Source organism: Ictalurus punctatus, chromosome 26 (assembly GCF_001660625.3).
Source record: "Ictalurus punctatus breed USDA103 chromosome 26, Coco_2.0, whole genome shotgun sequence".
NCBI classification, from domain to species: Eukaryota; Metazoa; Chordata; class Actinopteri; order Siluriformes; family Ictaluridae; genus Ictalurus; species Ictalurus punctatus.
In genome coordinates this window covers 20,277,257-20,304,621 of record NC_030441.2, presented here as the reverse complement: position 1 = coordinate 20,304,621, position 27,365 = coordinate 20,277,257, and the positions used below count along the sequence as shown (strand labels likewise).

The window sequence follows — 27,365 nt, the reverse complement described above, 5'->3', positions numbered from 1 at the left end:
AGAGAGACAGACAGACAGAGACAGACCGACAGAGACAGAAAGAGAGAGAGACAGAGAGAGAGCGACAGAGAGAGACCGACAGAGACAGACAGACACAGAGAGAGAGAGACCAACAGAGACAGACAGAGAGAGAGAGCGACAGAGAAAGAGACAGAGAGAGAGAGACAGACAGAGAGCGACAGAGTGACAGAGAAAGAGAGAGACAGAGAGAGAGACAGACAGACAGAGAGAGAGAGAGCGACAGAGAGTGACAGAGAAAGAGAGAGACAGAGAGACACTATGGTTTCCAGTTGTTAATAGTGTTTTGGCGTTGTTGAATAGTATGATATTGAAAGTGTTACAGTATCTTGACATATTTTGCCATATTGTCAACGCGTGTATCGTGTGTCGTGTAGACGTGCGTATCGGCTTCTGACGTATTAATACGAGAGATTCAGAGTCAGACAGACAGAAAGGCGCTCATGCAGGCAGACAGGTTTGTCAGCTCTGTGAGATTAAACACACACACACACAGACACAGCTGAAGAAATGAATCATTATTTATTTGGTACAAAAATCTACACAATACTTCTGTAAACAGCGCAGCACATCGTCCTGCACAACAACCTCGACTCTACACAGACACCGTGTCTCTATGGACCTGAGGACTTGTGTAAAAATAGAGTGCTGTATTTAAGAAAAATAGCAGATCAACAAAATATAGAAACATTAATATATTCTCAGGAGGTCGAGTGAGAACGTGGCGTCTGTCCTGTACAGGACACGTCGTTTAATCTGAACGGATGCTGCGATTAAAACCTGAGGCTCCAGGAGACACTGTCATTTTATCATTCGCTCACTCATAACATCACACACAGAACAGCTCGACTGCAATCCCCAGAGCGGCCACTGGGGGTCACAATTTCCTCTCATGGCGAATACATCAGCGTGGACACTAGCGTAAATCCAATCATTACTGTAATTCCTAAATTTGCCGCAAGATGGCAGCATTGTCTAAATCATCATCATGGATGAACCTAACCTTTTAAACCGTCTACTGCAGTGTTACCCTGAGACAAAGGAAAAACACCAGTGTGTAGGGGTCAAGGGTCGAATAAATTAGAAATGGAATATAAGCAAATATAGAAAGTATAGCAAGACTGACAGAGAGATAAACAGAAAAATAGAACGTCTGCAGTAGAAGGTTAATTCCTGACGCCTCCAATAGATGGAAGCAACTTCATTTAGATTCTAATTTCTTACCAACTGTACGTCATTTTGAACTCCAGTTCTTTAACACACTGTTTAACTCTGCCACTAGATGGCAGCACGTTCCTATTCATTAACACACATTCAAATCATTATTATGACTCTCAAAGCAGCCACAAGGTGACAGGAACTTTACACACGTTATTTCTGACTGCTCCACCAGGTGGCAGTATTTCCTACATGTTTAATATCCGACACTGAGCATGTGTGACTAGCTCTCTGCAGGGTGGCTAACAGAGCGACAGCGGCTTCCAGAAGAGGATCCTAGAGTCATCACTCCTCATCATCATCGTCATCATCCCTGAGCCATCACGAGACATCCTGCATCCCATCCTCATCCCAACTCCGCCCCCCTGCCCCGCCCCTGCTGCCTTTTTCCCTCAAAACGGCAAGCAGGACCTTCAGCAGTGAGTTCTCCTTGAGCAGGTCCTCAGAAGCTTCGGCGAGCTCTTGCAGCCTTTTCACAGCCTCAGTGAGCTGCCGGCTTTTCTCCTGGTACAGCATCTCGAGCCGGGTGCTCTGCTCCTGCAGCTCGGCATTGTGGGACCGCATCTCCTGAGTCTGGAGCACCAGGCGTCGGTTCTCCCTCCACAGAGCCGCCAGCTGCTGTGACAGCCGCTCACGGGCACGCTGCAGAGACAGCACCTCCCCCTGCAGGGTGCGAAACTCCACCTCCAGAAGTGCCTTGGGCCCCGCCTTTCCCTGAGGGGAGGTGCTAGAATGATTGAAGATGAAGCGGACTAGATTGGGGACAGTGACACGGGTGTTCTCTGGAAACTTCACACTCATGTGCTTCCTGTGAGACAAAAAGACAGACAGTTATGCATGCTGTAGAGGGATGCACAGTGAGACAGGTGAGAGACTGTACCTGTGTCTGGGGAAGAACAGGAAGGTGGGCAGGTGGTCCACCATGAACTCCCACGGCAGGTCGTTAAGACCAACGTTCACCCTATTAAACACACAAAACACAGTTTAATCCCGTTTCATCCAGTGTAATACAGTTGATTCTGCCAGGGGGCGGAGCCAATTTCTACAGTCACGTTTTAAAAAAAAAAAAATGCAGGTTCCTGACCTGGCCACCGTGAAGGTGCTGTTTCCCTGGAAAAGTCGGGCCAAGCGCAGAAGAACGTGATTAAGAACCGTACAGAACCCACACCATCCCGTATAGTAGAACAACAACACATCCTACACAGAGTGCCAGAGAGAGAGAGACAGGCAGAGAGACAGACAGGTGCTCAGTAATGGATGCTGTAGGGACTCTACTGAGTGCACTCGCATCTCCTCACCTTCTCTGCGTCCATTACTATGTCTCTGAAGGACTGCGTGGTCACTTCCTGGATGAGGGAGCGTGGGGGCGGAGCTTCATTGACGCCCACCAAGTGTCTGTGCAGTGGACTGTAGGGGGCACTGAAGTTCACTATGAACTGCTCTGTGAGGGAGGGAGGGAGAGAGCATTTATTAGCTTGCTTTCTTCCACACTTTTTCCATTCACCTTTTTTTCATTTCTTTCTTTTATCCTTCATTCACCTCTTTTCTTTTTCTATTCCTTTCTAGTCCTCCATTCTTTCATCCATTCTTTTTCTTTCTTCCATTTTTTTGGTTATCTGTTGTTTATTGTTACCTATTCTTTCTCTTTGTCCTTTCAATCATCTTTTCTCCATTTTTATTTATTTTCTGTCTCTCTCATATCTTTGATCCTTGGGCCTCTATTCCTTCTTTTATATTCTTTCATCAATTGATTCCAATTGTTTCCCATCTTCTCTCCCTCTATTGCTTGACTGCTTCCTTCTTTACCACCTTACTCATTCTTTCCTTTCTTCTCTCCCGTTCAATTACTTCTTTTTCCTCCGTTATTAGGTGCATAGGCACCCGATTGTTATTCCACCTTTTCCTCTTCTTCTTCAGTTTCTTCTTCTGGCGAGGTTGTCTGTGGCAGCCCATAGAACCATCTGGTAAAAAGTTGTGAAATTTGGCACACTGATTGGGGAGGGTCTAAGGAACATTCTGACCAAATTTTGGCCAAGTCCTGCCAATGCTCTAGCGCCTCCATCGTGTCAAATTTGGGCCTAATATGGAAGTGCGTTTATGGTCCTAACCTTTGAATCACGTGTCCACAATTGAAGGTCCAGGCCTGGATCCCAGTTGAGACGAGTTCAGCGCAGCATATGACGCCAATTTCCAACTAATTAGATTGTCCACCATCTTGGAATTGTCAAAAACTCCTCCTACAAACTTTGTCCAATCACCACATTTGGAACATCTTCAGACCAACCTGGACAAAATTTATCAAAGAAATGTTGATACTCCAAATGCCTGTAATGGGTCAACAAATCTGATAGCGAAGCCACTAAACAGGAAGTGAGGCTGTATCTCACTGACAAATCTTGGTAGGCGTCTTCAGGACCATGACCCGAGGATATGCTCCTCCGCCATGTTCTGTCCAATCTTCTCCAACTGTGGATCACATCACCTTGAGATCTGTCTAAACAAAAGTTATCAAAGGAACTCATATTCAAAACCGTTCTCTCATAACGGACTGGCAACTGCGTGAAACTATAAATCTTCACTGAATCCCTACGACTCTGCTTCGCTGTGAATGTGCGGCTCACAGAGTCTGGGTGCTCGGCCCCCGGAAAGCTTTCATTTCCTTTTCTATCTCTCCTGTATTTCTTCCTTTCTTTTTCCCCCTTTATTCTCTAGGTTTCATTCATATTTCTCTACAGTGATGTTTTCTTTCCTGGTTCAGTTCCGCACACCTGCTAGTTTCCAATTTCTTTATTCTTCTATTCTTTAGTCGTTCTTTCTACTTCCTTGTTTATTCGCTTTTTTGGTTCTCAAATTTGTCATTTTTCTTTCAAAATTTCCTTATTTTCTTAATTTCTCCATCTGTTACTTCTGTGTGTGTGTGTGTGTGAGTGTGTGTGTGTGTGTGTACCCAGTGCCTCTCTCCCCGTGTCCTGCAGTACGTAGTGTGTCTCGTCTCTCAGGTTGACGATGGTGGTGAAGGTGTGTGTGTGCGAGTGTGTGCTGTGGTTTCCTGCCGCTCCGAGTCGCTGTGCCAGTGGCCAAGCCAGTCGCGAGTCCAGAGTGTAAAAGCGCAGCGTCTTATTGGTCCGGCAGTGAAGGCCCATGACCCCGCCCTCCTCCAGCAGGGGGTGGAGCCTGTGGGTGAGGGTCCTGCAGCAGGCGGTGTAATGATGGAGCGTGCCGTAGCTGCGCTGTGTGTTACTGCAGACGGACGACGCCCTGGGCAAAGTGCTGCGCAGGAACGAGTGAAGCGCCGCCTCCAGATCCCACGCAGACCTCACACACACCTCACACACCTTAGCGTTAGCAGACACGTGCATGGACTTGCAGCACCTCGGCTCAGACAGGACAGAACCTGACGGCGACCAGACAGAGGAGGAGACGCTGTCCGCTAAACACGAGTGATACCGCAATGCTACGTCTGCTACCTGAGAGAGAGAGACACACAGACAGACAGACAGAGAGAGACAGACAGAGAGAGAGAGACAGACAGATAGATACAGAAACAGAGAGAGACAGACAGACAGACAGAGAGACAGACAGACAGACAGTGAGACAGAGACAGAAACAGAGAGACAGACACAGACAGACAGACAGACAGAGAGACAGACAGAGAGAGACAGAGAGAGAGAGACAGATAGATACAGAAACAGAGAGAGACAGACAGACAGAGACAGAGAGACAGACAGACAGACAGACAGTGAGACAGAGACAGAGAGACAGACACAGACAGACAGACAGACAGAGAGACAGACAGAGATAGAGAGAGCGAGAGACAGAAACAGAGACAGACAGAGACAGTTTGTTCATCATGAATCTGTGTGTAAAACTCTGTGCCATGTGTATAAGTGTGAAGTGGGCAGGGCTTACCTCAGACAGCGTCTGACTGGCTGATAGTGGACTCTGCGGGAGAAACACAAGCAGGGCTGGTCCTTTACGTAGCTCTGCCTCCAGAGCATGGCTCTTCTCTCCAATTAGCTGAATCCAGGTGATGACACTCTCTTTGTTCTCATACACCCAGTTACAGATGTTCTCAGGGGTGAAGCTCCTCTTAGAACGGGGGAATACCTACACACACACACACACACACACACACAAACACACACACAAATACAGCACCACTTTTTAAAAATAAGTCGCATCTGTATGTATGTGTGTGTGTGTGTGTGTGTGTGTGTGTGTGTGTGTGTGTGTTCACCAGTGAGGTGTTGAAGCGGCGGTGCAGATACACACTCTGATCCTCTGTCACCCACATCCCCGCCGCCACGTCCCGATTGGTCACGACGCCGAAACGCACCACCCCCTGAGGATCTGAACCAATCAGAGAGCAGATCACAGTCAGCTGACAACACGAAAGAGAACCACACATTCAGATTACTAAACTATTACACTGACATCATAGAGTGAGAAGTGTGTGTGTGTGTGTGTGTGTGTGTGTGTGTACCTTTTCTGAGCATGTGCAGTGCAGAGAAGAAGAAGGTGATATAACCGGGTGGCTGTGGGGATGAGTTAAAGTCAAAGAAGCCCACCACACCCTGCTGCATGAGAGAAACACACACACACACACACACACACACACACACACACACACACACACACACACAAAACAATGCAGGGAAACCAAACCCCCACAATGCGAACCACACATACACACATACACACATATATATACATATACATACATACACACATATATATACATATACATACATACACACACACACACATATATATATATATATATGTGTGTGTGTGTGTGTGTGTGTGTGTGTGTGTGTTTTACCTCGTGGTGAGATAAAAAGGTGTGGAGGGCGGAGCGAGAGGGCAGGTACATTAAGGGGGCGGAGACTTGGCGTATGAAACTCTCCATATATTCTGCTAATAAGGGCCCTTTATAGTGAATAGGACCAAACCTACACACACACACACACACACACACACACACACACACACACACACACACACACACACTAATTAATATCATGTAACTAATCATTAATATCACATTAATATCACGTATCGTTCATTTAATTATTTATTTCCTTACATTTTTGTATATATATATATATATATATATATATATATATATATATATATATTTTATTGCATTTAATTAAACTCTACTACTTATTATTTAAAAATGGATATCAAATAACTTATTTAATAAAATTAAATAAAAACTGACAGCCAATTATAAAATACATCAAATTGAAAAATGTCTACCTGATCATTAAATATATATGTGTGTGTGTGTGTGTGTGTGTGTGTGTGTGTGTGTGTGTGTGTGACAGATAACGTAACTAACTGAAACATTACCTCCTGTGGTACACGTGTAGAACCGGGTACTGGTAGAAGTTCTTCTTTTTCCGGCACTTTCCTTGATGCCACCAACAGTTCACCGCCACAAACTGAACCTGCACCAACAGGAAACGCATCATCCCACACAGCACCTCACAGGAAACGCATCATCACACACAGCACCTCACAGGAAACGCATCATCACACACAGCACCTCACACGAAACGCATCATCACACACAGCACCTCACAGGAAACGCATCATCACACACACAGAAGTGAGAGTACCTGATTGGTGAGACGCAGCGCCACCTGCTGGATGTGTTCCCTGGCGGCAATGGAGTGAGCGCACCACGGAGCGTAGTAAAACAGCACGCTCACATCAGAACCCTCCATCAACTTCTCCACCTGGTCCTGCTGTCCCAGAAACAGGTCCACCACCGGGACAGATGGGGACAAGAACCGCACCGGGGGACGGGCCAGCGCCACCACACTCTTCGCACGACTGGAGAGGGGGAGGGAGAGAGAGAGTGTGTAAGGAGAGCATTGATTAGAGAAGCGCGCACACACACACACGCACGCACGCACGCACACACACACACGTCAACTCCATTCACCTAATCGCTTTCATTTAGAATTAATTTGGGGGTTTTACAGTAACAGCGGGTTAAACACTTCTACAATCTCAACTTTTATGGTGTTTATTTGTATTTATATCATTTTTTTCTCCACTTCAGTATTATGGGATGTATTATTATTTGTACAGACGTGACATAAAATCCCAGTGAAGTCCATATCAGCTCCAGACTGTAACACAACAGTTCACTTAAATAAACACCGGATATAAACCTGTCTCACTCTACACCCGTCTCTCGCGCTCTCCGAAATGGATATGTGTTAGACTTATTTTGCCACGGGTCACTCAAAAAAATTCTCTCTCTCTCTCTCTCTCTCTCTCTCTCTCTCTCACACACACACACACACACACACACACACACACACACACACACACACAAATCACCATAACACGGTAGTTTTGCTTTGTCCTTGTGTGTGTGTGTGTGTGTGTGTGTGTGTGTGTGTATGTGTGTGTGTGTACCTGCAGGTGAGTGTGACAGCGAGGATGAGCGCGCAGGTGAGCAGCAGAGCCGCGCACAGCATGCCGGGTCTCCGCGCCATCTGATCCCGAACCACCCGCAATAAGTCCGCTGCCTTCATTTATAACATCTCTCCCTCACACACACACACACACACACACACACACACAGAACTAAACAAACACACTCTAACACACACACACTCTCATGCACTCCGGACCAACCTCACTACCCCACGTAGACTTAACACTTCCGCGTATCAGTTTGGAAGAGGCGGGGCCAAGCCAAGGGAGCGTCTATAAAGTGTCAGACTGTCGCTTTCTGATAAGGGAGCGTCTATAAAGTGTCAGACTGTCGCTTTCTGATAAGGGAGCGTCTATAAAGTGTCAGACTGTCACTTTCTGATAAGGGAGCGTCTATAAAGTGTCAGACTGTCGCTTTCTGATAAGGGAGTGTCTGAGGGAGCATCTATAATAATAATAAATACATACATACATACATAAATAAATTAATAATAAGTTTAATTTGTAGAGCGCCTTTCCAGAGCTCAAGAACGCTTCACAGTAAAAGACAATAACAATACAGCACAACACTCAAACATATGGGTCACATGGACAGTGGACATTTGCAGAGTCCAGAACAAGAAACAACGCACTCACATAGTTATAATAAATCTTACAACATTCAAAGCCATAACAAGGGACAGACACGTAGCGTCATATAGACAGCACAGAAAGTGAAGCAGTATAAACAGACAAACACAGTGAGTATTACATGAATCAGGTAAACATTATGACTGATAATATTGGGTTTGTTGCTTACACTAAGGGAGCGTTTATAATACACCAGTTTATAATTTGCTCTAAGGGAGTTGATGGCTTTGACACCCTGTGTAGTGCACTTTATATACAAAGGTCAGCTATTTGGGATACAGCCGCCTAATAACAGACAGTAGGGAGTGTATGATGAACTTGCAAACTATAATCATATCTTAAGAGCACAGACTCAATGAGAGGGAGCAGAGTATAACTACCTCTCTCTCTCTCTCTCTCTCTCTCTCTCTCACACACACACACACACACACACACACATACACACACACACTAACGGCTATAAAACCACCACACACACCTGCATGCGTCTCCCCTCTCCCAGTGCAGTGAGATGGCTGTGCTGTACACTACAACACTGTTGATCCTCACAGGTGAGCAGATGTTTTTCTCTCCATTTCTGAATCTTTTGTTCTAATTTTTATCTTGTATATGATCCCTATCTAAGTGTATACACCCTACATCCTATCTAGTGCCCTGTACGTCTGATTTAATGATACATGTGATATAACTTTAGATAAAAATCACTCAGATCTTTACATGCACCATACAGAAGAAGAAAACAAAGTCCTTTCATGCTCAGCTTGCTCACTGATGACCTCCTGCTGTGTCTATGTGCATGGACATGTGTGTGTGTGTGTGTGTGTGTGTGTGTGTGTGTGTGTTGTGAAGTTGTGTGTTCCACATACACACATACTACACTGGAGTTGTCTGGTGTTGTGAAGTGCGGTACGGGACGCTCAACACTCGCTTACATCATGTACGGGTGTTACTGTGGAGTAGGAGGAGAGGGGTGGCCCCGAGACCCTGCTGACTGGTGAGAAAACACACACACACACACACAGTGAGAGGGTGTGTATGATTACAGTCATACTGGAGAGGGAACGCTTTAATTTAGAGATCAGGGACTGCACCCTGTTATAATCTCTCTCTCACACACACACACACACACACACACACACACACACACACAGCATTCCTATATGGAGTATGAATGAGCTGTTACTATAGAAACGATAATGTATTAGAACGAGAGCATTAATATAAACCTGTGCTACTGTCAGAGGTGCTGTTATAGAGAACTAATCACCACCTTCTGACCATTCACAGTCCAGAATTCAATGACATCACAGATCGTCAAACTGTTTCACAATGATTGTACTGTAACCATGACAATGAGCAAGAATAACAGTCCTGATCCAGGACTACATTTATACTTCGCTAAGCACACAGGAGTAAAACCATGAGAGTCAGGAATGGAGTGAGAGAATACTGTAACCATAGCAACAGTAATGTAACAGTAGGGCTTAGTGTGTCAGCGGTTGATGCTAAGTGTAATTACTGTGTGATTTTAATCTGTTCTCAGTAGTTTAGTGACACATCTGAGGTAAATGTTGATGTTCCGGACAGTTCTGTGTCGCTTCCGCCCTCACTGCATCTTTAAAACAGACTTTAATGAACAACAGAACACTTTAACGGCCGTTAATGGTTACACGTGTGTGTGTGTGCGCGTGTGTGCGTGTAAGGTGTTGTCACAAGCACGACTGCTGTTACGCCAAAGTTGAGGATCGAGGCTGTCACACCAAGACACATACATATCCATGGAGCTGTGACAGCCAATCACTGGACTGCGGTACACACACACACCAATACTGTCATATAATTACTATACATGCTGCATGCTATTATACATCCCTGTGTGTGTGTGTGTGTGTGTGTGTGTGTGTAGGCTCTCTGACGGACCGCTGTGAGAAGATGTTGTGTGTGTGTGACCGAGAAGCAGCGCAGTGTCTGAAAAAAGCACCATATAACTTCAAATACGCAGCATGGCCCGACTTCCTGTGTGGACCTGAACTACCGACATGTGCTTACTATTGACACACACACTGACACACACACACACACACACACACACACACACACACACACACACACACTATTGACTAAATAGCTAAATAAAACCTAAATCTATTACAAACCTTAAAGGAGTTGATCAGCCATGTTTAATATTTAACATTTACATCTCTATTTAAGGCTAATGTAGCTAAAAGGCTTAGCCGCTAACATGTTAGCATTGTTGTGGAGTTGCTCAGCGTCTCACACAGCTTCACCTTGAGGACAAATCACTTTCTTCTTCATTAAATAATGTTATTATTTTTATGAAAGTCATTAATAATGTTATTTGAATCGAGCGTGTGGTGAAGTAAGCCTCCATTTTGCATGATGCTAATCCAGCTTGTTAGCCTTACATTAGCCTCGTAGCTCGAGTGCACAAATAAAGTAAACATCAGACACCGATCACATCTGACGGTTTTGGGGTTTTTTTTCCACGTAAATGAGACGTTTTGGACGTATTATTTATAATTAAAACATCGCTTTGACACCAATACTCAACCCGGAATGATTTCTTTTTATAGTTTTCAAATAAAAGCTGCACTGTTTGTAGGAAATATCAGGCATTCCTGTCATTACGGGGACATCTGGTCCTCACACAGAACCACACACACACACACACACACACACACACACACCTTTATTAAAGCACATCATCATCACACTCACTGGGGAAAATAATACAAAACCAAATCATTAAATTACATATGAAGTAAAGTGTCATGCTCATGTTTAAACGGATTCAGTGATTTTCCCTTCAACTCACTTTAATTTATTTTTATTGTGTAGAATTTATTTATAAACTCTGCTCTAACAACAATTTAAAAAACAATATCAAAAATAAAATCAGAATAAGATTAATAAAAATAAAAAGAGTTTTGGAAATAATTACACTGGAAATAAACACACACAACATTAGTCCTTCATGTTCAAAGTTAAATTAACAATCCGTCTACAGCAGAAATATAATCACCTTCTCATTACATTACACACTCAGGATGATGTCAGACAGACAGACAGATAGAGAGGCAGACGGGTAGATACACAGAGACAGACAGGCAGACACACACACACACACACCGATCGATAGACAGACAGACAGGCAGGCAGGCAGACAGACAGAAAAATCACAAATCACATAATTTTTATTAATTCTGAATCTTCAAGTTCCTGTTTGATTTCCAGATGTTTACACAGAACAAAGTCCTCATAGACTCCATCTCACACTATGGAGGTCATCTACAGCTGGGTTGTCATTGGTCAGTGGAGACTGTGATAACATCTCATTGGTTGTTCAGTAAATAGGCCAATCTTTGATGCAATCTCTTGAGTGTGTGTGTGTGTGTGTGTGTGAGAAAGCGAGAGGGAGAGAGTGTGTGTGCATATGGTGCAGGAGCTGCTGTAGGATGGTGTGTGTGTGTCATGCTCTGTGAGTGTGTGTGTGGTGCAGGAGCTGCTGTAGGATGGTGTGTGTGTGTGTCACGCTCGGTGAGCGTATGTGTGGCGCAGGAGCTGCTTTAGGATGGTGTGTGTGTGTCATGCTCTGTGAGTGTGTGTGTGGTGCAGGAGCTGCTGTAGGATGGTGTGTGTGTGTGTCACGCTCGGTGAGCGTATGTGTGGCGCAGGAGCTGCTTTAGGATGGTGTGTGTGTTATAGGCAGGGCTGCAGTACAGGCCCCAGTAGAACAGGCCGTTCCACACACACTGAGGAAGCAGAGGCCAGAGGAACATGAAGAACATGCTGTGGATCCCCATCTCCCAGGCATGAGAAACCGCACGCTGTGGGAGCATCCTGAAGAGACACACGCACACACACACACACACACACACACACACACACACACACACACACACACACACACCAGTACTGAACCTGTGATTGTGAACCCACAGCGTGTGTTGTGTCTTATGACCTACTGCATGCACAGCCAATCGCTCTGGATAAGTACGTCTTCCAAAATTCCATAAATGTAAATATTAGCATAACCGTTAGCGTACCTGAGCACTCCTGGTGTCCACCCATGCCACACCGCGTGTCCCTCCCGTAAGGACAGCAGTACGGCATTCAGAATGACTATTCGAGATGTCCAGTAGTGCACGCTCAGCTGATCACAAGCAAACGCCGCTATCAGCTGATACGGCACAATCAACCACTTCACAACAAACCACGCCCACTGCCACTGGCTAGGCCACACCCACTCCTACAGACACAGACAGATCTTAAGATGTAGATATTACTACACACAGCGGTTAACTGTTCACACATCCCTGAAGACTGGAGACAGACGGCTGAACAGACTGATGTGCGAATGTGTGACCCACCGTCAGCTCGTTCTGTTCACTGGGGGAAGTGCAGCAGGTGTGTATGAGCGGGAGGAAGGAGGCATCATAGTCAAACAGGTAGAGGAGGAGGAGGGTGAGGCGAGGAGAGTCCTTCAGCCCATAGACCAGGAACAGAGACTTCCCTTCATTCACCACCTACAAAGAAAGATAGAATATTACTCTAATGCTAGTTTGCAAATTTGTTAGCATATTTATGGTAGTTTTGGTAGTTTTCACTAGCCCAGTGGGTGTACTATGATTTCTGGATGTTAAACAAGGTGTCAAAGTTTGACAACTACCCCCTGCACACATGAAGATCATCACACACTTAGGAGGGTGGGCTAATGGGCTAATGATCAGAAGGTGAGGAGTTCAAATCTCAGCATTGCCAAGTTGCCACTGTTGGGTCCTCCAGCCCCTGACCCTTATATCCTGTAACCATTTTAAGTTGCTTTGGATTTAAAAAAAAAAAAAAAAAAAATCGGATCAGACAAGTGAACAGACCTGACAAAGGGGTATACTGTATGGTCAAAAGTTTGTGGACACTTGAAAATCCCCTTCCAGATTTATTCCCCCTTCGACACTCTTCTGGGAAGGCTGTCCACTAGATTTCGGGGTGTGGCTATGGGGATTTTGGGGCGTGGCTATGGGGATTTGTGTTCATTCAGCTACAAGAGCGTTAGTGGGGTTGAGGTCAGGTGCTGATGATGTGAGGAGACTCCAGTTCCAGTTCATCCCAAAGGTGATGAGTCAGTGGGGCTGAGGTCAGGGTGTGCAGGACCCTCGAATTCTTCTACCTTCTTCCAACCTTCACACACAACGTCTTCATGGAGCTCGCTTTGTGCATGATGGAACAGATTTGGTTCCTCTGAGTTCCAATGAAGGGAAACTGTAAAGCTACAGCATACAGAGATGTTCTATAGAATTGAGTTAAAGTTGATGGTAACAATTTGGGGAAGAACCACAAACTGTTGGTCAGGGGTGCACATACTATTGTGCCATATAGCACATTTCCAAGCCCACGATTGCAATGTAGACTGATGACCACTGCGTGGCATTGGAACATTATTACCCCACAGCCTACCTGAGGTCACTGTCTTCACACAGAAATGAGGAAAGCACCTTTCAACCTCTGGATGGTGTTGGAGTAGAGCATATGGAGCTGGGCTGACTGAAACCCCAAAAAGTCTCATCTCAGGGGGTCAAACGTGAAGAAATAGGTACACGCGTTCATGGGAATGGGGAGGTACTACTAAAGATCTGGCCTTCATTTTCCTAAATCAGACCTAAATCAAGCAATCCGAGAAGGTTCTAAGGATCATCATCAAGTCATAACATCTGACTCTGTGCTGGTGAACTTTTTTCCAGACAGACAGACAGACAGACAGACAGACAGACAGACAGACACCTTGTACTCCCAGAGGTTACGTGGGGGTTTAACCCCGAGGGTCTGGACTCTGTGGATCTCCTGCAGGATGGCCCGTCTGTGTGAGGGGTTCTCCATGTGAAATGGATCACCAAACAATTCATCATCACCCAGCAGGTTCAACAACCTAACACACACACACACACACACACACACACAAACACACACACACACAAATAAAGCATTTCCTACAGTTCCTAATCTTCCTAAGGGGAAGTGATCATGGGGAAGTGGATTTGTTCCTGACCTGCCGTTGACCTGCTCTCTTAAAAATGTTTCTCTGTACTGGCTGGTCCATGCCCCCAGCTGCTCCATCCACAGTGTGACATCATCAACCGTCCACCTGCTGATTGGCTTACTGACCAAGTCTTCATGGCGAATTCCTCCACTGGACCAGCGATACAGCAGCAACATCAGAAACATCACCTACACACACACACACACAATAAAATACTACAGTGCTTCATATGACTGTACATCTGAGACCAATGAACACACACACACACCATGACACAGCAGAGTGTGAGGAACACTCCAAAATAGAAGCGCTCTGCTCTTCCTGCTGAAGATCTGTAATTGGCCTGTTTATCTCCAAAACGCTGGAACGACAACAGCAAGAGAGAGATCCGGGCGTCATCCTGGATCTCCTTAAGCCTTCTCCTCACGTCGGCCCCGTGAAGCTCCTCTACAGCATCCCTACAGACACACACAATGACGAACACAATGAATGTGATGATGCGAGAGATGAGGAAAGTGATGAGTGAGAGATGGTGAGCGTGATGAGTGAGAGGGATGGGTGAGAGATGGTGAGCGAGAGTGATGGGTGAGAGATGGTGTGAGATGGTGTGCATGATGGGTGAGAGATGGTGAGTGTGAGATGGTGAGAGTGAGATGGTGAGAGTGAGATGGTGAGAGTGGTGAGTGTGAGATGGTGAGTGTGAGATGGTGAGTGTGAGATGGTGAGAGTGGTGATTGAGAGATGGTGAGTGTGAGATGGTGAGAGTGGTGAGTGTGAGATGGTGAGTGTGAGATGGTGAGAGTGGTGAGTGTGAGATGGTGAGATGGTGAGAGTGGTGAGTGTGAGATGGTGAGAGTGGTGAGTGTGAGATGGTGAGATGGTGAGAGTGGTGAGTGTGAGATGGTGAGAGTGGTGAGTGTGAGATGGTGAGAGTGGGTTTAACCTGAGCAGGATGTTGACTTTGGGAAACCCCTGCCACGGCTCCCTGCACTCGGGACACTCGGTGCGGCGTGACGACTCCCACCACTGGGCGAGGCAGTGACGACAGAAGCTGTGGCCACACGTCAGCGTGGTCGGGTTCACCAACACGTCGTAACAGCAGTGACATAACAACACACACTCCGACACACCGCTCACACCAGAGTCGGACTGGGTTCTTAACTCAGGATCAGACAGCGGGATTTCACACTCCATATCTGTACACCTAACACAGATAACATGAGGTGAAACCAGCACAGGTAAACAGCACAGGTAAAATACAGCTTGCAATTACAAGTAAGATTATACAGATGAAGGCTCCAGGTGAAACACCCAGGTAAAATGTACAGGTAGAAATACAGCTTTGGTTTACAGGTAAATAATTACAGGTGAGTGAAATCGGCTGTTCAAAGTTGTAGGTGAAAACTGCTTGTATATCATACATGCACAGTATAAAGGTCAATTTCACAGGCTATTGTTACAAGTGAAAATGCAGTGAGAGCAATACACGAGCTACACAGGTGAGAGCTACACAGGTGAAACACTGAAACATGTGAGACTAGAGGTGCTGTCAATCTGACACTTGTTAGCTTTATGCTAGCTAGGTAAACACAAACAGCTACTACTAAAACACACAATGTTATTGCTAGCAACCTGAATAGGTTTTAGATTTTCACCTGGAAATCCTTAAAAAAAAAATCACTGGACAATTATCTGCCCCACAATAAAATAAAAATAAACTGAAACTCTTAGACCTGCTAGCAAAGGTAACCCCATTGCTAAAGAACTAGCACCCTAGCTGTCAGGCTACACATACTAGCTAAACCCCACAGCTAACAGTCTACTAACAGGTTAAAAGACATAGCTAGGCAAATACTGATAGCTAGCCAGCTAACACAAAGCTAGCAAGTCAACACCTATAACTTTCAGACTAGCACACATTGCTAGCAGGCTAGCTCACAGGCTAACTGCAGCTCTGACAGGAAGAATTATATGCTCTTTACACTTTACCTGAGGAAACGGTGTGTGTTTAAAGTTAGGAGACATTAAACAGGTGTTCATCAAACCACAGCCATTAGCTAAAGATTAAGCTAAGCTAGCAGTGTGCTAATGCAACATACCAAAACACAGAGAAACCTGTGCTGCCTTCAAGAGCAACCAACCATTCAGGGTTCAAACGCCTCTTACTTCCTGTATAACAATACTGCAGGTCCTAATGACGTTTCATGCAAGATGTCAATGAGGTGATTTTAATTCTTATTCGTATTCTTATTCTTGTTATTATTACTGTTACTGTTTTTGCCGCTGTTGTTTAATTGTTATTATTCATTGATCTGTTGTAAACGGTAAATTGGAGTACTCTTGAAGTTTGCACACTCTGACAGGTTTACGTGTAACAGGTAGCGAGAGGTCACGTGCTCAATGTTTAAAGTATTTTCTAGTAATTCATGATTAGTGGTGTGAAATAACTCCAAACGTCTGCCTTCCTTCTGCCGTTTTAACACGGCAGCACTGGGGCTATAATCAATCCGTTTTTATTAAATAATTAACTAATTAAAGTATAATCGTGTCACGTTCTAGAATCTGTTTGGAACAGCGCATGCGTTTGTGTTATTAGAACTCTTATTTTTAAATGATATGATCTCGCTTCCGGAAGTTGAAAGCGCTAGCTTCACGTACACACTCACCACGTCCGGTTCTGGCTCGGAAGCTGGTGTGACGATGGAAATTCGAATATAGAAAGTGGTTTGGAGAACGAGTGTGTGGTTGTTCTCTCTCTCTCTCTCTCTCTCTCTCTCTCTCTCTCTCTCTCTCTCTCTCTCTCTCGCTCGATGTGTGTTCTTATTGGGATTAAATGAGTATGTTTTGTGAGTTTATAAAAAAGATTATTAAAAAAAAGTTCTCCATGAGTGAGTGTGTTGATGTGTGTATGTGGTTAAAGAAGTGGTATAACGGGATTTAATCACAAACATCTGGAAACAAAAACACAGCCCCTGAAGTGAGAATGTCAGCTCTCAGGAGAACCTGCCAGCAGTCAGTGGGAACCGAGCTGTCTCTGGTGGACGTGGGGAACATGGAGGATCTTCTGGCTCAGATCAGAAACCTACAGCAGCAGGTTTCATCACTGCAGCGGGAGCTGAACCAACTTTCTGAGGAGAGAGGACTGACTGGTGCTGTGGGTATTAAATACAGCAATCTGGGTATATAACGATACTGCGTTAAATGACGTGTCTGTGCCGAGACGCAGACAGGGGTTTACTGGTAACAGTAGTGACGGAGAGGGGTTTACGGGTATCAGTAGTGACGGATAGGGGTTTACGGGTATCAGTAGTGACGGAAAGGGGTTTATGGGTAAAAGTAGTGACGAAGAGGGGGTTCACAGGTAACAGTAGTGATGGAGACGGGTTCACAGGTAACAGTAGTGACGGAGAGGGGTTCACGGGTAAGAGTGGTGACGGCGGGGGTTTACGGGTATCGGTGACGGAGAGGGGTTCACGGGTATCAGTGGTGACGGAGAGGGGTTCACGGGTAACTGGTGATGGAGAGGGGTTTACGGGTAACAGTGGTGATGGAGAGGGTTCACGGGTAACTGGTGATGGAAAGGGTTTACGGGTAACAGTGGTGATGGAGAGGGTTTACGGGTAACTGGTGATGGAGAGGGTTCACGGGTAACAGTGGTGACGGAGAGGGTTCACGGGTAACAGTAGTGACGGAGTGGGGTTTACGGGTAACAGTAGTGACGGAGTGGGGTTTACGGGTAACAGTAGTGACGGAGAGGGGTTTACGGGTAACAGTAGTGATGGAGAGGGGTTCACGGGTAACAGTAGTGACGGGGAGGGGTTCACGGGTAACAGTAGTGACGGATAGGGGTTTACGGTTATCAGTAGTGTCGGAAAGGGGTTTACGGGTAAAAGTAGTGACGAAGAGGGGGTTCACAGGTAACAGTAGTGACGGAGTGGGGTTTACGGGTAACAGTAGTGACGGAGTGGGGTTTACGGGTAACAGTAGTGACGGAGAGGGGTTTACGGGTAACAGTAGTGACGGGCAGGGGTTCACGGGTATCAGTAGTGACGGATAGGGGTTTACGGTTATCAGTAGTGTCGGAAAGGGGTTTACGGGTAAAAGTAGTGCCGAAGAGGGGGTTCACGGGTAACAGTAGTGACGGAGTGGGGTTTACGGGTAACAGTAGTGACGGAGAGGGGTTTACGGGTAACAGTAGTGACGGGGAGGGGTTCACGGGTAACAGTAGTGACGGATAGGGGTTTACGGTTATCAGTAGTGTCGGAAAGGGGTTTACGGGTAAAAGTAGTGACGAAGAGGGGGTTCACAGGTAACAGTAGTGATGGAGACGGGTTCACAGGTAACAGTAGTGACGGAGAGGGGTTCACGGGTAAGAGTGGTGACGGCGGGGGTTTACGGGTATCGGTGACGGAGAGGGGTTCACGGGTATCAGTGGTGACGGAGAGGGGTTCACGGGTAACTGGTGATGGAGAGGGGTTTACGGGTAACAGTGGTGATGGAGAGGGTTCACGGGTAACTGGTGATGGAAAGGGTTTACGGGTAACAGTGGTGACGGAGAGGGTTTACGGGTAACAGTGGTGACGGAGAGGGTTCACGGGTAACAGTGGTGACGGAGAGGGTTCACGGGTAACAGTGGTGACGGAGAGGGTTCACGGGTAACAGTGGTGACGGAGAGGGTTCACGGGTAACAGTGGTGACGGAGAGGGTTCACGGGTAACAGTGGTGACGGAGAGGGTTCACGGGTAACAGTGGTGATGGAGAGGGTTCACGGGTAACTGGTGATGGAGAGGGTTTACGGGTAACAGTGGTGATGGAGAGGGTTTAGGGGTAACAGTGGTGACGGCGGGGGTTCACGGGTATCAGTGGTGACGGAGAGGGGGTTCACGAGTAACAGTGGTGATGGAGAGGGTTCATGGGTAACACTGGTGATGGAGAGGGGTTTATGGGTATCAGTGGTGACGGAGAGGGGGTTCATGGGTAATGGTAGTGACGGAGGGGGGTTTACCGGTAACGGTAGTGATGGAGAGGGGTTCACGGGTATCGGTAGTGATGGAGAGGGGTTCACGGGTAACAGCGTTGACGGAGAGGGGGGGTTTACGGGTAACAGTGGTGACGGAGAGTGGGGGGTTTATGGGTAACAGTGGTGATGGAGAGGGGTTTACGGGTAACAGTGGTGACGGAGAAGGTGGGGTTTATGGGTAACAGTGGTGACGGAGGGGGGGGTTTACGGGTAACAGTGGTGACGGAGAAGGCGGGATTAACGGGTAACAGTGGTGACTGAGAAGGCGGGGTTTACCGGTAACAGTGGTGATGGAGAGGGGTTTACGGGTAACAGTGGTGACGGAGGGGGGGGTTTACGGGTAACAGTGGTGACGGAGAAGGCGGGATTAACGGGTAACAGTGGTGACGGAGAAGGCGGGGTTTACCAGTAACAGTGGTGAGGGAGAGGGGTTTACGGGTAACAGTGGTGACGGAGAAGGCGGGGTTTACGGGTAACAGTGGTGACGGAGAGAGGGTTTACGGGTGACAGTGGTGACGGAGAAGGCGGGGTTTACGGGTAACAGTGGTGACGGAGAAGGCGGGGTTTATGGGTAACAGTGGTGACGGAGTTGGGGGTCACGGGTAGCAGTGGTAAGATTTTGTTCCAGTATGAAGGTGGACACCTGTGTGAGTGACACATGACACCCTCACGTGTTTGCAGAAGTATGAATCAGCCTTAAGATGGGAGTAATAATATAATAATGTAGTACCTGTGTGTTTCATTGCAGGAGAAACAACAAACACTACATGACTGTGTCGGAGGACTGAGTGTGTGTGAAACTGAACCATCCTCCATCAGCACTCCAGAGAGTGTGTGTGAGGTACAGGAGCTACAGGAGGGTGTGTCTAAGGGAGAGGAGGCGGAGCCATTACAGGATGGAGATGAACACACTCCATTCAAGGTGTGTTCGGTAAAGCTGATGGACTGCAGGGCGGCGCCGACACTGAACACACACATCACACAGGAAGAAACGTCCGGCGCAGGAGACGGTGTGTGTACAAATAAAGTGAAATACACTACCTGTTGAGCGATTAAAAATGTTTTCTTTATTTTTTATAACTGCAGATCAGTTCAACATGTCATTCTTGGAAAAGCGGTGGAAACGGTCCAGAAGCCAGGGAAAAAAGTCCAGCATGTGCCCCGAGTGCGGAAAAACGTTTTCCCGACCATCGACTCTCAGAACGCACATGAGAACTCACACTGGAGAGACGCTTCCTCACTGCTCATGCGGAAAGGTTTTCTCCTACACGTCCTCGCTCGTCAGGCATCAGAAGGAATGCTGCTCGCTGTTCCCAGACTCTCGGAATGCCCGGAAAGTTCCGCTGGAGGAGCAGAGGCAGTACCAGTGCTCCTTCTGTGGGAAACAGTTTTCTACGAAGAGTCACATGACCATCCACGAGCGACTGCACACGGGGAAGAAGCCGTACGCGTGCTCGGAGTGCCAGCAGGCCTTCATCCGAGTGGACCGGCTGAAGGAACACCAGCGTGTGCACACGGGAGAAAAGCCGTACGAGTGCTCGTACTGCGGAAAACAGTTTGCGCTGCTCGGCGGACTGAAGACGCATCGCAGGACACACACGGGCGAGAAACCATACAAGTGTACCGTCTGCAAGAAACGCTTCACACAGTCCACGAAGCTGAAGATTCACCTGCGGACACACACCGGAGAGCGACCTTACCACTGCTCAGAGTGCGGGAAGACGTTCGCTCGGACCGAGCACCTCAAGACGCATCAGAAAATCCACAGCGCAGGGAAACAGCACAGTAGAGCTCCGCATGGAGGAAGCGTGGTGTCTGTAGAGTACTCCACAAAGCACCAGACTACAGAGTAACACATCCATACCCCCACTGTGTGTGAGACGGGATATTTAGTGACGTTTCTTTGGCGCACCAGGCGGTAAAAGCTCTATCCACCTGTCAGTCATGTCGCATCTCAGTTCAGAAAGCTCCGCCTCTTGCACTAGCTATAGAGTAGATATGCTTATGTTTTTAGTTTCAAAACATCTACAGCTAATTCGTGCCAAAATCATTGACTGTGTTTAAAGTTGAATATTTTTGGCTTGTGGATCTCCTTTACTTTAAACTGGTTTCTGTTCAAACACTGGTGTTATATTTATGTTCATTTGCTCTGTGGAAGAGAAATTAAACAGTTTCAGATCTTCTTATTGCATGTTGTGATTATGTAACGTCTCTGTCATTTCTTCATAAGCATATTTTTTTTAAGCTCAAATACCAGAAGCAGAATTTCATTAAAATATGACATGTTTTAGGGTTATCGTTGTTTGACTTTTATTTTGAAATATTTCGTCTTGGCGCAACCGGAAGTCCGGTTTTGAGGCTTGATTCACGCGAGACTCGCAGCGCTACACACTCTGGGTAACTACACAGTTATCGTTTCACCGTTTTACTATCAATATGTGTATAAACACATAAAGTTTATAGAGTTAATAAGAAACAACAGCACGCACTTTGTAAGGTTTTTAACGGGCGGTGAAGTTTCTGGCTTCCCTGTGTTCAGTAGATGTTCAGTAGATGTTCAGTAGACTGGTGTAAACACACTCCGGGGTTAATGTGTGATAATGTTCTGTTTATAGAGATTATAAATATGTTAATCATTTAAAAGTAAATTATTAAAATGGAAATGAGCGAACAATAATATGAGCAAACTGTAATCAGTACACAGAACCTTTACATTAAAAACAATAGAATTTGTAATGGTTATAATGGGAATTTAATTGGTTTTAATGGAAACTCTAATGGTCCCTGTCGGTTTCTACTGGAAATTTGTTACCTTCTGTTGGTGGCATGTTATGCCTAGTGGGTACCATTAAGGACCAATAATGGTGTAATAATTTTAAGGGCTAACAGCTGATGGTTTTAATGTTATTTGTAGTGGAAACCATTAGAATTTTTGTGATGGTTTCTGTTGTTTTGTGGGTTTTTATAATCAACCCATAGTGCTGGGTGATGTATTGATATACTATCGATATCGTGATAAAGGATTATGTGATCATTTGTTCTGAGATATCGTTGTTATGGTTTTTAATCATTACAGATTAAATGGTACGGGACGGATGCTGTTCGTTAGATGGAATTTAAAACATTTTTAATCTTCTTTGTCTTTGTATGAGTTTTAAAAAAGTATCGTGAATCTCAGTTTAAACACAGACTTTTTTGTGTGTTTATTTTCCTAATGTTTTTCAGACAGTGTGTTAGTTTGGTAAGTTATATATCCTGATCCGCATCGTGTATTGTGGAAACGTCCTCGAGTATCGTTATATTTCACTTTTTCAGTCTAAAATATTTGAATCCTCATTAAACACACGACTGTCACGTATCAGGCCACGTTTACTGATATATCACGTTTAAAAACAGCTTTCACTGACCGAGGTGTGAGACCAAGACAGTGAAATACACAGATATTTATGTGATAAAGCTGTGCTGTGTTTGTAATTGTTTGATATCCATGAGAGTCGAGGATTTTTGTGAATTATTTTAATGCTAATATTTAAACATAAAAACATTTAGTTGCAGCTGAAAACCGTCAACAAAAATCAGCAGGCTCCATAAAACCCGAGGACTCGTTTAAGAGCTGTTCAATTGAAGTGCTTCTAACGTCACAGGATTTAACACCTCTGTGCCATGAGACTCTCCGGGTACTTCATCCGGGCGAGAGAGGAGGAGAAGCGATGGACAGAGAGAGAGACGGAGAGAGAGAGACCTGCAGCAGCGCTGAACGGAGAGGAAGTGAGAGACTTTTACCAGAGTCTGTTTGAAAACAAGGACGGAGTGAGGAGAACGGAGAGGAGAGACGAGAGCAGAGATGAGAGGAGAGACGAGAGGAGAGATGAGAGGAGAGACGGGACGAGAGACGAGAGGAGAGACGAGAGGAGGGCGGAGAGGAGAGAGAGACGACGAGGGAGAGCAGGACGGAGTGAGTGATTTACAGAATCTACAGAAATGTGATGATGTTTCTGAGCTTCTTCTTCATGATGTTACTTCAAAACCAGGCACAAAAACACCAGACGTAGTGTTTATATTCTTCCAACACTCACCCAAAGATGACAACAACAACAACAACAACAACAATAAAGTTTACATACATTTAACATGCGGCTGAAAGTGTTTTATAGAAAAAATAAACACTAAAGTTGGTCAAAAATAGACAAGTAATAGAACAGAGACAAAATAAAACAGAATAAACTATAAAAGGACATATATAATATGATACTTAGAAATGTGTAAGATCAAAAGTACAATAATTTATACTATAGAGTGGATATAAAAAGTTTACGCACCCCTTAACTAACCCATGCGGCTGTAATGCGGCGCCCGGCGTTTATATCTGATATTATAGAGCGTGTTTACTCTTTTCTCTGTTAAAGGTGATGGAAAAGGAGGCGGAGCTTGTGAAGGAGGGGTGAAGAGTACTGGAGGTGAGGTGGAGAGCTCGGTCGCGGCGCCCCCCGCAGGCCGTCCTGACGGTTACAGGCTGCTGCGGTGTGCGGAGCAGGGGGACGTACGGGGCGTGGAGGACGTCCTGAGACGAGGCTGTGACGTGAACTTCAGAGACCAGTTTAACTGGACCGCGCTGATGAGCGCCTCGTACTCCGGCAGAACCGACACTGTCCGAGTCCTGCTCCACAGGGGGGCGCTGTGGAGAACAATCACTGACTCACAGGTGAGGGGAGACAGGTGTTATTTCTGTCTCTCTCTTTCTGTGTTTCTGTCTGTCTCACTCTTTCTCTGTCTGTCTCTCTCTCTCTCTCTCTCTCTCTAGGGGAGGGATGCACGTGATCTGGCTCGTCTCGCTGGTCATCACGATGTCGTCACTGTACTGGAGCAATTCAGCTTCACACAGAACTCACACGCCTCACACACACCTGCTGACCCAACACACAGGTATGTGTGTGCGTTTTTTTAATCAGTGCACTTTGTACATGTGAGAATAATATATAATATTATAAAGTGTGTGTGTGTATGTTTCCCCCCAGCTCCCCTCGCCCTCAGTGGTGTGAGGTGTGTGAGGTGTGTTACACAGACAGCGCACACACACACACCTTGTCCACGCTGCACCAGTTCAGCCTGAAGCGTCCTCCGTCGCTCCCTCATTACTGTCTCACTCCCTCCAGCGTAGGGTACAAGGTGATGCTGCGTTTGGGATGGAACCCTCACTCCGGCCTCGGTCCCGAACACTCGGGTCGCCGCAACCCCGTCGGCACCGTGTTCAAATCCGACACGGCCGGCCTCGGGTTCGGGCCCGCGCCCAGGTCAAAGGTCACGCACTTCAAGGCCAACGACGTGCAGGCGGTCCGCAGGGCGCCTAAAAGACGAGAGGAGAGACAGGAACGAGGGACAACGGTCAGTGCTAAGGTCAGGAAGAGGACGGAGGAGAGGCAGAGACAGTGGGAGAGAGATTACCGCTCCTCCTTCAACATCCACTCATGACCTTTCACCTCTGCTGCTGCAGTCATTGCCCTCTAGTGGCGTGAGACATGACAAACTGTTTACTTGATCTGTTTCATTACATTACTTTGTCACTAAGGTTTCTCTATCTCACACTGTAAATGTGCTTATTTTTATTTTCTACTGATATTAATGCGATAAAACACCAAAAATAAACCGGAACCCTCCTTAATCTGTAGTGTGAAGTTTTATTAAAACACAGCTGCTGTTTGTTAACGTCTCCAGTGAAGGCAGGTGTGTAAACCTGCTTGTAGTGCTGCAGGCAGTGCACTCGTACCTGTACCTGCAGTAACGCGCTGCAGAATACGCTCGTTAAGCAGCAGTGGGCGTGTCCACAGGAGGGTTTCGTTCGGCTGATATTCAACATTTTCCCACAAACTCACTTTTACATTCTTTTACATCCTGTGAAAGGAAAATGTTCATCAAAGCTGCATAATAACATCCACAAATCCCAACAACTAGTATCAACATGATGCCCTGTGGGCAATGAGAGAGAGACAGAGAGAGAGAGACAGCGAGAGAGAAAGACATACAGAGAGAGAGATAGCGAGAGAGAGACAGAGACGTACAGAGAGAGAGACAGCGAGAGAGAAAGACATACAGAGAGAGACAGCGAGAGAGAGACAGACGTACAGAGAGAGAGACAGCGAGAGAGAAAGACATACAGAGAGAGAGACAGCGAGAGAGAAAGACATACAGAGAGAGACAGCGAGAGAGACAGAGACGTACAGAGAGAGAGACAGCGAGAGAAAGACATACAGAGAGAGACAGCGAGAGAGAAAGACATACAGAGAGAGACAGCGAGAGAGAAAGACACAGAGAGAGACAGCGAGAGAGAAAGACATACAGAGAGAGACAGCGAGACGTACAGAGAGAGAGACAGCGAGAGAGAAAGACATACAGAGAGAGACAGCGAGAGAGAAAGACATACAGAGAGAGACAGCGAGACGTACAGAGAGAGAGACAGCGAGAGAGAAAGACATACAGAGAGAGACAGCGAGAGAGAAAGACATACAGAGAGAGACAGCAAGAGAGAAAGACACAGAGAGAGACAGCGAGAGAGAAAGACATACAGAGAGAGACAGCGAGAGAGAAAGACATACAGAGAGAGACAGCAAGAGAGAAAGACACAGAGAGAGACAGCGAGAGACAGAGAGACGTACAGAGAGAGACAGCGAGAGACAGACAGCGAGAGAGAGAAAAGTGACAATATTGTGGTTTGTAGATGAAACTAAATAAATGTGTTATTAGTGAACACATCATAACTCACCTAAAGTCAATATATACACCATCATCGCTAGCTTAGCTTAGCCGTTCATCATGACCAGCTCCCTCAGATGAGCTAACTCGCTAACTGTCATAACTACACTATCTATTTATAACAACATTACGGAGAGGACACAGTAAACTACACGTCTACAGGTACACAAACATTATAATCAGGTCACGTAGTGTTTACAGAGGGAGCACAGCTCCGTCCCACTACACACACACACACACACACACACACACACATATACTTTCGCACAGTAAAGGTCGTCTCGTTCAATCCCTGTGTCCCGGAGGAGAGGATTAGCATCTGTTTAGCCGCGCATGTCCTGACCTTTTGGCTCTGTGTGTGTGTGTGTGTGTGTGTGTGTGTGTGTGTGTGTGGTGAGACAGCTCTGTGGGTCTCCGGAGTCTTAGTTTGCCTTCTGCTGTTATACACACACACACACACACACACACACACGTTTATCCAGAACGGTAGCAGGAGAGCTGGATGAATGATATTACCTGCATGAAGCCTCACTGATGACGGAACACAAAATATGAACAGAATGTTCTGTAAAATTCCATAAATAAGTACAAAAAAACGTTTTTACGTGTAAATGTTTCAAATGGTTACCATGGAAACGATCTAGAAATGGCCTCCATTTATGAGATGATGATAGCACACGATAAACTGTTAGGTCACAGATCTGGAGAATGACGGATGGAGTGATCGGAGGAGAAATAGATCAGAGCCAATCAGATCGCAGCCTCCAACATTCAGAATCTGGTGTCCAGAAAGGTGTACAGAAGCTCTCAGACGCTGTGTGAGGAGCTCCTCACTAATCAGACCCCAGAAGTATCCGTACTCAGGCCAGGTGTTTGTTTCCCATCAAACAAGCCCCAGCTACTCAGGAAAGTGGGGTTTGGTGGGTGTGGTTTGGTGACATCATTTCCATTTGAAAGTAAATGTACATTTTCCTCATCGCTTATTTTTACTTATTTGCCAGAACGTTCCGTGTCGTACTCGATGGGAATGTTGTCTCACATGACTGAGGATCTCAGCCTCCCCACGTGCTGATTCTTTAACGATCGTGTTTGACCAATCAGTGATGTGCTGTATGTCTAATCCCGCCCACATATCCCTGTTTGGTTCTCATGGCGGCTGCTTGTTACACTGTCCAACACTTAAGAGCCCCAGCCCCTCCCCAAGGACCGCCCCTTCACCCA

The 27,365-nt window shown here is 46.1% G+C and overlaps 5 protein-coding genes across 12 annotated transcripts; 3 read left to right on the top strand and 2 right to left on the bottom strand.

Moving 5' to 3' along the window:
- Nucleotides 1–521: 521 nt before the first annotated feature.
- txndc11 (thioredoxin domain containing 11) lies at nt 522–7,940 on the bottom strand. The gene is made up of 12 exons (XM_017457604.2): nt 7,672–7,940; nt 6,861–7,077; nt 6,592–6,689; nt 6,059–6,188; nt 5,720–5,813; nt 5,474–5,586; nt 5,146–5,343; nt 4,184–4,703; nt 2,535–2,677; nt 2,321–2,433; nt 2,117–2,197; nt 522–2,044 (listed from the first exon to the last, which is right to left on the bottom strand). Exons 1-12 carry the CDS (start codon nt 7,788–7,790, stop codon nt 1,558–1,560), a joined length of 2,313 nt encoding a protein of 770 aa, XP_017313093.1. The 5' UTR covers nt 7,791–7,940; the 3' UTR covers nt 522–1,557.
- A 595-nt stretch (nt 7,941–8,535) lies between these two features.
- Nucleotides 8,536–10,983, top strand: LOC108258821 (phospholipase A2). Its single transcript, XM_017457765.3, has 4 exons — nt 8,536–8,873; nt 9,172–9,316; nt 10,026–10,132; nt 10,229–10,983. The coding sequence occupies exons 1-4, from the start codon at nt 8,834–8,836 to the stop codon at nt 10,375–10,377; spliced, it is 441 nt and encodes a 146-aa protein (XP_017313254.1). The 5' UTR covers nt 8,536–8,833; the 3' UTR covers nt 10,378–10,983.
- A 536-nt stretch (nt 10,984–11,519) lies between these two features.
- Nucleotides 11,520–16,610, bottom strand: LOC108258769 (bifunctional apoptosis regulator). Of its 4 annotated transcripts, none has more exons than XM_017457665.3 (8): nt 16,477–16,610; nt 15,321–15,581; nt 14,646–14,835; nt 14,387–14,565; nt 14,122–14,266; nt 12,714–12,869; nt 12,390–12,592; nt 11,520–12,183 (listed from the first exon to the last, which is right to left on the bottom strand). In XM_017457665.3, exons 2-8 carry the CDS (start codon nt 15,569–15,571, stop codon nt 11,988–11,990), a joined length of 1,320 nt encoding a protein of 439 aa, XP_017313154.1. In that variant the 5' UTR covers nt 15,572–15,581; nt 16,477–16,610; the 3' UTR covers nt 11,520–11,987. The 4 variants fall into 4 exon arrangements, with proteins under 4 accessions (XP_017313154.1, XP_017313156.1, XP_017313153.1 ...); XM_017457667.3 differs by having other exon boundaries at nt 15,321–15,573; nt 16,367–16,507; XM_017457664.3 differs by having other exon boundaries at nt 16,367–16,505.
- LOC108258776 (zinc finger protein 568) lies at nt 16,470–21,580 on the top strand. 3 transcript variants are annotated; one of them, XM_017457678.3, is made up of 4 exons: nt 16,470–16,599; nt 17,347–17,531; nt 20,146–20,407; nt 20,484–21,580. In XM_017457678.3, the coding sequence occupies exons 2-4, from the start codon at nt 17,361–17,363 to the stop codon at nt 21,248–21,250; spliced, it is 1,200 nt and encodes a 399-aa protein (XP_017313167.1). In that variant the 5' UTR covers nt 16,470–16,599; nt 17,347–17,360; the 3' UTR covers nt 21,251–21,580. The 3 variants fall into 3 exon arrangements, with proteins under 3 accessions (XP_017313167.1, XP_053532226.1, XP_053532225.1); XM_053676251.1 differs by lacking the exon at nt 17,347–17,531 and having other exon boundaries at nt 16,533–16,599; XM_053676250.1 differs by lacking the exons at nt 16,470–16,599; nt 17,347–17,531 and adding an exon at nt 17,538–20,044.
- A 139-nt stretch (nt 21,581–21,719) lies between these two features.
- Nucleotides 21,720–25,056, top strand: gpank1 (G patch domain and ankyrin repeats 1). Of its 3 annotated transcripts, none has more exons than XM_017457770.3 (5): nt 21,720–21,794; nt 23,042–23,352; nt 23,804–24,099; nt 24,199–24,320; nt 24,413–25,056. In XM_017457770.3, exons 2-5 carry the CDS (start codon nt 23,061–23,063, stop codon nt 24,864–24,866), a joined length of 1,164 nt encoding a protein of 387 aa, XP_017313259.1. In that variant the 5' UTR covers nt 21,720–21,794; nt 23,042–23,060; the 3' UTR covers nt 24,867–25,056. The 3 variants fall into 3 exon arrangements, with proteins under 3 accessions (XP_017313259.1, XP_047007413.1, XP_047007414.1); XM_047151457.2 differs by having other exon boundaries at nt 21,732–21,794; nt 22,947–23,352; XM_047151458.1 differs by lacking the exon at nt 21,720–21,794 and having other exon boundaries at nt 21,801–23,352.
- The last annotated feature ends 2,309 nt before the right edge of the window (nt 25,057–27,365 follow it).

Bases quoted from the DNA above. Each gene is read 5' to 3' on its own strand.
- txndc11 (XM_017457604.2), bottom strand. From the start codon at position 7,790: ATGAAGGCAGCGGACTTATTGCGGGTGGTTCGGGATCAGATGGCGCGG. The intron at 7,078-7,671 runs GTACACACACAC...CCCCCTCTCCAG, and splicing joins GCTGTCACACTCACCTGCAG to TCGTGCGAAGAGTGTGGTGG. The intron at 2,678-4,183 runs GTACACACACAC...CCTCCCTCACAG, and splicing joins CACGGGGAGAGAGGCACTGG to AGCAGTTCATAGTGAACTTC.
- LOC108258821 (XM_017457765.3), top strand. From the start codon at position 8,834: ATGGCTGTGCTGTACACTACAACACTGTTGATCCTCACAG. The intron at 8,874-9,171 runs GTGAGCAGATGT...TGTGTTGTGAAG, and splicing joins AACACTGTTGATCCTCACAG to TTGTGTGTTCCACATACACA. The intron at 10,133-10,228 runs GTACACACACAC...GTGTGTGTGTAG, and splicing joins CAGCCAATCACTGGACTGCG to GCTCTCTGACGGACCGCTGT.
- LOC108258769 (XM_017457665.3), bottom strand. From the start codon at position 15,571: ATGGAGTGTGAAATCCCGCTGTCTGATCCTGAGTTAAGAACCCAGTCC. The intron at 14,836-15,320 runs GTTAAACCCACT...GTGTGTCTGTAG, and splicing joins AAAGTCAACATCCTGCTCAG to GGATGCTGTAGAGGAGCTTC. The intron at 12,593-12,713 runs GTGGGTCACACA...CTGTGTCTGTAG, and splicing joins GTGAACAGAACGAGCTGACG to GAGTGGGTGTGGCCTAGCCA.
- LOC108258776 (XM_017457678.3), top strand. From the start codon at position 17,361: ATGTCAGCTCTCAGGAGAACCTGCCAGCAGTCAGTGGGAACCGAGCTG. The intron at 17,532-20,145 runs GTGGGTATTAAA...GTTTCATTGCAG, and splicing joins AGAGAGGACTGACTGGTGCT to GAGAAACAACAAACACTACA. The intron at 20,408-20,483 runs GTGTGTGTACAA...TTATAACTGCAG, and splicing joins AACGTCCGGCGCAGGAGACG to ATCAGTTCAACATGTCATTC.
- gpank1 (XM_017457770.3), top strand. From the start codon at position 23,061: ATGAGACTCTCCGGGTACTTCATCCGGGCGAGAGAGGAGGAGAAGCGA. The intron at 23,353-23,803 runs GTGAGTGATTTA...TCTCTGTTAAAG, and splicing joins ACGAGGGAGAGCAGGACGGA to GTGATGGAAAAGGAGGCGGA. The intron at 24,100-24,198 runs GTGAGGGGAGAC...CTCTCTCTCTAG, and splicing joins GAACAATCACTGACTCACAG to GGGAGGGATGCACGTGATCT.